The following is a 7,849-nucleotide window of genomic DNA, read 5'->3' as shown; positions in this document are numbered from 1 at the left end:
TCCATGGTCGTGAGTGCCCAAAAGGAGCCGCCATGACCTGGCCAATTCTGAGCGGCTGTGATGGCAATAAGCCGTGAATGGCGCTTACCCTGTATAGCTGGGGGCGACCCTGGTGTACCTGGTGAGTCCAGGATGACTCTAGGTGGCCCTTCTCAGTGGCCCAGAATGGCTGTGCTGGCCCTGGACACCCTCGGAGATGGCCGAGTGTCCCTGGGTCGTGGATGGTTTTGGAGGGGCAGCCCATCTGTGACCACGCAGGACTCTCGCACCAGCCCTGCGGTGGACGCGGTGCAGGTCTGCGCACACCGGCCGGGGCTCCTCAGAGCGGAGACGCCCGCTGTGCGGGAGGGGCGGGCACCTCACGGCTCCGCTCTGGCCGCAGGCGTGGGCTTCACGGTCATCCTCATCTCGCTGTACGTGGGCTTCTTCTACAACGTCATCATCGCCTGGGCGCTGCACTACCTCTTCTCCTCCTTCACCGCGGAGCTGCCCTGGACCCGCTGCAACCACACCTGGAACAGCCCCCGCTGCTCCGACGCCCGAGCAGGCAGCTCCAGCAACGGCACGGGCCTCAACGCCACCTTCGGGACCACGCCTGCTGCCGAGTACTTTGAGTAAGTGGGAGTCGGCCCGTCAGCCCCGGATGGAGGGGGGCGCTCAGTGCAGCCCTGGGTCAGCCTCCGCGCCCTGCTCCCGGGTGTGGAGGGGGCTGGTCTTTTCCCTTGCCTGGAGCCGCCCAGGCCTTCGGTTTCCTTGAGTGTCTTTCTGAGCCCCACACTGAGCACCAGCCCCATGGAGAGGGCCCCCGGGAGGAGGGCTCAGCAGACCCAGTGGAGAGGGCCCAGCCCCATGGAGAGGGCCCCAGGGAGGAGGGCTGAGCTGCCCCGTGGAGAGGGTCCCGCGGGAGGAGGGCTCAGCAGACCCAGTGGAGAGGGCCCTGGGGAGGAGGACTGAGCTGGCCCCTCGTACTCTGCCCTGCCCGCAGCAGTAGTCCACGCTGGGAGGAGGCTGGCCAGAGGTCGCTGTTCCTGCGAAGGGGAGGAGGAAAGGGACTGAGGCCGGACCAGGGCCACTGGTCTACGCAGGCCTCCCAGAGCGAGCGCAGCCCCACGACCTGCTTCCCCCACCCTGCCCTCCCTCTGCACCTGGGCCGCTCAGCTCTTTGCTCTCCAGCAGAGACCTCGGAGCATCCCTGCCTGGAGACCTAGCTTCCCTGGCCGGCCTGTCAGCAGGCCCCAGCTGTCACCTGGTGGGACTTCCTTTCCCTTGGGCAAACACGGCCTTCTTTCACAGGGTTCCTCCTCGGTCCCCATGGCCTCCCACCTCTCCCAGCCGCTGCCTTCCCAGTTCGGCTCCTGTCTCCTCTCATCCCCGCCCCTGGTCTAAGCCTCAGCCAGCCACCCTCAGGCGATGCCTTGCCTAGAACCTGCTGCCCTCTGACTCCTGGGCCCTGCTCAGCTCTTGCCCACGCTGCCTTTGTCACCACGTGGCTGGCCCAGCCTCGGAGAGCTCTGATCACCCCATTGGCCCCCTCTTTCTCCACCCTCTGTTACAATATCATCCTTTCCCCCAAACATCTTCCAATGAGACTTTCCCCCCAAGCCGAGAAACAGACGGCAGTTGTGGACATGCGCGAACTTACACATGTGCTAGGGCCAGCGCAGGCCCCGGCAGGGGTGGGTGGCCCTGGCCACCGCACAAGGGTGTGAGTGCAGGCTCTGCCGGCCCCCCAGGCCCCTCTCCCTGCCAGCTGGGTCCAGGCATCTCGCGCCAGGTTACCTGTTCTGACCAAGGTAGAGTGAAAACGTGGCCTGATAGCCTGGTTGAGGGGTGTGTGGAAGGGAGCTTGCTTGCTTTCCAGGAAGACCCCTCTGCTCTGGGAGTGTGGTGCAGAATGTGTAAGGAGGGCAGAAAAGCCACAATAGGGAGAGACTTCTCCACCAAGAAGCTTCGGTGAGGGTGTAGCGTCCAAGCGGGGGCGCAGGGGCACGGGGACGGGGGCTGGTGGCCTTAACCTGAAGGGCTCTGGGAGGAGGGCTGTGGGAGAGGAGTCGTGGGCAGGGAGGGCCTCTCCTTTAGATTTGCCTGGAAGACAGCGAAGCTGCCCGCGTGTCCGGATAGCGGTCTGATACGTGGCAGGAAGTGAGAAATGCGAATGCTGTCCCCTGGCCTCATTGCGAGCACGTTCGCACCTCGGGCGGCACCGTGCTGGGCCAGCCGGCCCGCTGCCGCACTCCCAGAGCACAGACGCTCCTTAGCCAGGTCGAGGCTGTGCGGCCCCCACGGAGGTTAGCGTGTGACTGAGGGAGAGGGACGGCCGGGAGTCTGCACGGGAGCACAGGTGGGCTTTGTGGGGGGCCCCCCACCAAGGGCCACGAGAGACGGCTCATGCGGAGCTAGGCCTCGCCCGTCCCCCGTCACAATGCTCAGTGGTGTCTGCGCTGTCACGCCAGCGCGCTGCGACGACTCCCAGCTGGCTCTCAGTGCTGCCTAGAACGTTCAGAGCAGGAAAGGTCTGAGTGCCGAGCGACCGTTCGGGACGCCTCTGTGCTGGGAGGCCTGATGTCAGTGACTTTTTAGCTTACTCTAGGCACGTACGCTCCCCATAAAGAGAGAGACGGGGTGGAGGGAGGACGGGGGCAGAGAGAAACTGCCTTCAGGGGATGGCCACACCGCAGCCCTCCTTCTGCAGTCTCCTCTCAGGAGTTGGGGTATGCACGCACCCACACCCAGGTCTGGGACTTGAACCACCGAGGTGGCCATGTGGGATCCAGTGCCTTAACCTCCAGTCCACCTGCTGGCCCCCAGATGAGAAATTTGGGGGGAACGGCCTGTCTAAGGTCACGGGGGCGTTATGAAGAATGCGGAAGGAAGGAGTGAGAGTGACTATAGACAGGGAGACACGCTCGGACCAGGGCGGTCCACACGCAGTCTGCAGAGGCCGGCCCGGACGGAGCTGCCTGATGTGTGTGTGGGCAAGCGCAGGCACGTGAGCTGATGCCAGGCTGGCACCGGTGACTCCAGGACAGAGGTGGGGGTTGAGGGGGAGTCCCAGGATGCAAATGTTGCAGGGGACCTTGGACAGCACAGAGGCCCAGGCACTCTGAGGTGGGACCAAGGGTTCCGAGATCCTGCGGGACCATAATGGTGGAACAGCTGGTCCTGCATGCAGGTCTGCAGGGGCTTTCTGGAATCCAAACCCTCCTTCTTCTTTCTTCTTTCTTCTTTCTTCTTTCTTCTTTCTTCTTTCTTCTTTCTTCTTTCTTCTTTCTTCTTTCTTCTTTCTTCTTTCTTCTTTCTTCTTTCTTCTTTCTTCTTTCTTCTTTCTTCTTTCTTCTTTCTTCTTTCTTCTTTCTTCTTTCTTCTTTCTTCTTTCTTCTTTCTTCTTTCTTCTTCTTCTTCTTCCTTCTTCTTCTTCCTTCTTCTTCTTCCTTCTTCTTCTTCCTTCTTCTTCTTCCTTCTTCTTCTTCCTTCTTCTTCTTCCTTCTTCTTCTTCCTTCTTCTTCTTCCTTCTTCTTCTTCCTTCTTCTTCTTCCTTCTTCTTCTTCCTTCTTCTTCTTCCTTCTTCTTCTTCCTTCTTCTTCTTCCTTCTTCTTCTTCCTTCTTCTTCTTCCTTCTTCTTCTTCCTTCTTCTTCTTCCTTCTTCTTCTTCCTTCTTCTTCTTCCTTCTTCTTCTTCCTTCTTCTTCTTCCTTCTTCTTCTTCCTTCTTCTTCTTCCTTCTTCTTCTTCCTTCTTCTTCTTCCTTCTTCTTCTTCCTTCTTCTTTCTTCTTCTTCTTCTTCCTTCTTCTTCTTCCTTCTTCTTTCTTCTTCTTCTTCTTCCTTCTTCTTCTTCCTTCTTCCTCCTTCTTCTTCCTCCTCCTTCTTCTTCCTCCTTCTTCTTCTTCCTCCTTCTTCTTCTTCCTCCTTCTTCTTCTTCCTCCTTCTTCTTCTTCCTCCTTCTTCTTCTTCCTCCTTCTTCTTCTTCCTCCTTCTTCTTCTTCCTCCTTCTTCTTCTTCCTCCTTCTTCTTCTTCCTCCTTCTTCTTCTTCCTCCTTCTTCTTCTTCCTCCTTCTTCTTCTTCCTCCTTCTTCTTCTTCCTCCTTCTTCTTCTTCCTCCTTCTTCTTCTTCCTGCTTCTTCTTCTTCCTTCTTCTTCTTTCTTCTTCTTCTTCTTTTAAAATTTTCCAGAGGGTGCATGTGATCACATGCACATGAGAGAGAGCACCCCATGTGCAGACAGTCACCTGTCGGTCCCTTTTCCGTATCTCCTTCCTTTCAGGACTTCAGGCACACGTGTATATATGCCTGGCATGGTTTTCTTTCTTTCTTTCTTTCTTTTAAGAATTATTTATTTAATTTTGTTTATTTATTTATTGTTCTTCAATTTGGCCAGAGAGAGGGGAGGGAGAAAGCAAACTGCCAGGTCTGCGACTTGAACCACAGTCTGCCATTTGGGAGTCCAGGGCCTTAACTACCATACCACCTGCTAGCCCCCGCCTCGCATGGTTTTTAAGTCACCAGAACCGGGACTTGAATCTCGCAGTTGGCCATGTGGGCTCCAGCCACCTTAACCACCAGGCCACCAGCTGGTCCCAAACCACTGCTTTTTTTATATTTAGTCACATGTATCTTTACAGCGTATTGCATTTCTTTTTCCAGCACGATTACCATGCACATCAGTCCAGATAAAGACACTACTATCCACATCGTCATCATCAAGTAACTTTTTTTCAGGTTATTATTACTTATTCTCATTATTTTTAACATTCAATCACTATACATCATTTGGCTTGTAAAGAGAATTTGCCTAACACGAAATACTTCTCAGACCACTAAACCCCCTGCTTCCTGCAGGTAATTGTAGGAAGGGGGGGCAGGTCCCTGTAGGCATATGTAACTGGGGAGCAGGTACCCCATCAGTGGCATGAAGGCCAAGATTAGTGCAGCCGCACAGCTGCACGGCCTGCGAGGTTGGGCACTCTGGCTGTCACTAATCCCTCAGAGGACTCCAACTTCCTAGTCAGGGTCCAGACTGCCGTGTGACACACAGCTCAGATGTGACAGGGGTAGATCTGAAAGGGCCCACGCAGTTGACTCCAAATCCCCAGAGGGGAGTGCTGGGCTCGCACCTTCCTGGGCTTCGATGCCAAGAGCTGGCCAAACCTAGTCAAGCACTATGGCTTCCTTCTCGGGTAGCAGCCCACCGGAGAAGGTGACAGAAATGACTTCTCTATCACCTCTCTGCGCCCCCCAGGAGGGATGTCCACTCTACAATCCCTTCTCCTCCATTTTCCTCTTGGGATTTTGGGCATGTACACACACACATTCAACATGCTTTACATGCCACTGGTTTGGGATTGAAATCACACAATTGGCCATGTAGGAGCCAGGAAAGGGCATGTAGGCTTTGGGAACCCCCAAACACCACTACAGTCCCAGCTGTAGTGGTGCAAGAGTAGTATGCCACTCCACGATATACTGGAACTACATGGAATACTGGGGTTCAGTGTTCAGGCTAACCTGCATGTACCAACCAACACATGCCATGATACTAGCTGGGATGGCTGGTGTGAGACAACAGATCTCTCTCTCTCTCTCTCAATGAACTTTTTTTTTAAAGCCCACATAACTTCAACCAGTATAAAATTTCCCTTGTTTCCATGAACAATAATTAACACCACATTTACCTACTTTCTCATCTAAATTAGGAAGTTGTAAATTAAAAGCTATTAATTTGCCTCTGAGGGACTGTTCTAGCTGCATCCCGAGTGTTTGATAATGTTGTGTTTCTAGTTTCACTTAGTTCGAAGTATTCCCTGATCTCTCTTGTGATTTTTACTTTGACTACTGGGACATTTTTAGAAGTCCGTTGTGTAACTTTAAATTATTTAGAGATATTCTTTCTCTCTGTCTTTCTCTAGCAAGTATGTGTGCCCTCTGACAAAATTAAAAGAACAAATTAAAGCAGTTATTGAAAACAATGCATGAAACTCTATGTACACAAAACCCACTATGGTTCAAACCCATCCCTGGTAGCTTGAAAAATATCTGGGCATGTGTGTGCACATGTGGGTACGTGCATGTGCCCCAAATTGTCTCTCCTCACAGCCCTGCCAGCTTTCACCTCATGCGCGCGTCAGCACTCTCACAACGTAGAAGGTTAAGGGTTCCGAGTCTTTGAGCTGACCTGTTTGTCATTACGAAATGTCTTCTTGGTTCTCTTTCTTATTTTTGACGTCTACTTTGTCTAATATTAGTGTGGCCACCTCGTCTTTCTTATGATTAGTGTTTATAAGCTATATCTTCTCCACACTTGTACTCACTTATTTTCTGAATTTGCTATAGGGTGCATGTGGGGAAGTGAGAGAACACCCCAAGATGACAGCCACACTGAACTCTCTCTTCGCCTTCCCCCTTTGGGGTTCTGGGCATGTACACACAGGTGCCTGCCGTATTTCCCAAGCCACCGGGTCTGGGACTTGAACTGCACAGTCAGTCGTGTGGGATCCAGCCACCTTAACATGCCACCAGCGGCCCCCACCTTTTATTTTTAACCTCTATGTCTCGTTACATTTAGTGGCTTTCTTATAATAGCATAGAGGTAGTTCTTGAGTTTTTTTAAACCCAGTATAACGATCTCTGTCTTTTGATTAGAATTTCGATTTAATAGTTAGTATGGTTGGGCTTAAGTCTTTCCTTTTGCTGTTTTATTTCTATTTGTCCCACTCCTTCCTTAGTTCCTCTTTTCATTTCTTCTTTTGAATGAACATGTTGTTAGGCTTCCACTTCATCTGCGCCGTTGTCTGATGAGCTATGAAGCTCTTTGGCTTCCTGGGGACACCGCAGCCTTCCCGGTGTGCGTCCTGACTTCCCCACGGTCTCCCTCAAGCGGCTGGAGCCAGGCCGTGCTGCACAGCGCCGTGGGCTCCAGAGCCTCCACACGGACTTGCATTTCCCTGGGGCCTCGAGAGAGGTCTCGATGCCCTCAACTCTCGGAACGCCGCCGGTTTTTGCTTTAGGTCATCAGCCACGTTTCACATACCCCTCCACCCACGCGTCCCCCGCCCTCCTGTCTCCTGAAGTTCCTCCTCTCACAGTTCTGGGCAGCGCCCCTGGCAGCAAAACCGCTCTCCTCTTCGCTTCCTGGAAGCCGTCTGCCCACTCTGGGGGACGGACTCCCCTGGGTAGGCTGCACCGCGCAGCACCTGGCGCAGCACCTGTTTCCCGCGGTGCAGGCCACAGCTTCGGGGCGTTAGGTACATGAACGCCGCCATGTGACTGTCGCCATCACCCGGTGCCGAATTGTTCATATTCCCTAGCCGAAACAGCCAGGGCCAGCAGCCAAGCCCCGCTTGACTGAGCAGATCCAGGAGCGACGTCCTCCAGCGCGGGGACCCTCCCTGCATGTCCGCGGAGCTCAGCCCTGGGCCCCATGAGGACGGCTCCTGAGCCAGCAGCTGGCTGCAGCTGCAGAGGTGTGGAGCCTGCCCTTCGGCCTGGGCCAGCACCTTCCCCACCACTGCATGCTGGGCTGAGCCTGGTTCAGGTCGGATCCGAGTGCCTCCTGTCCACTGCCCCTCCTGGAGCAGGTACACAGCTCTGGAAGCTGGGTCAGTCATGGTGTCGGGCACTGTCTCCTTTTTTTGTTTGTTTCGGAGAGGTTTTTGCTATAGGATGCGTGCGCTTGCCAGAGACAGAAAGCGAGAAATCACCCTCCAGGGAAGATGGCCACACCGCGATCCCTTCCATTCTATCGGGATCTTGGGCACGCACACACATGCGCCCAACCTGAGTTTTAAGCCACCGGGTCTGGGACTTGAACCGTGGTCGACTACATGGGAGTCCAGTGACATAGCCATTACGCTAACT

At 54.3% G+C, this 7,849-nt stretch overlaps 1 protein-coding gene across 1 annotated transcript in view; it reads left to right on the top strand.

The window, feature by feature from the left end:
• The window catches only part of SLC6A3 (solute carrier family 6 member 3), a 61,219-nt gene that overhangs the window by 17,552 nt on the left and 35,818 nt on the right, over window positions 1-7,849 (top strand). Inside the window, exon 4 of the mRNA XM_006140123.2 lies at window positions 383-614. Coding sequence (XP_006140185.1) covers window positions 383-614 — 232 coding nt within the window. The remainder of the gene's footprint in view (window positions 1-382; window positions 615-7,849) is intronic.

This window comes from Tupaia chinensis, unplaced genomic scaffold, assembly GCF_000334495.1.
Source record: "Tupaia chinensis unplaced genomic scaffold, TupChi_1.0 Scaffold000020_1, whole genome shotgun sequence".
Classification (NCBI taxonomy): domain Eukaryota; kingdom Metazoa; phylum Chordata; class Mammalia; order Scandentia; family Tupaiidae; genus Tupaia; species Tupaia belangeri.
The sequence above is the reverse complement of the archived record's forward strand: the minus strand, read 5'-3'. Positions and strand labels throughout refer to the sequence as shown.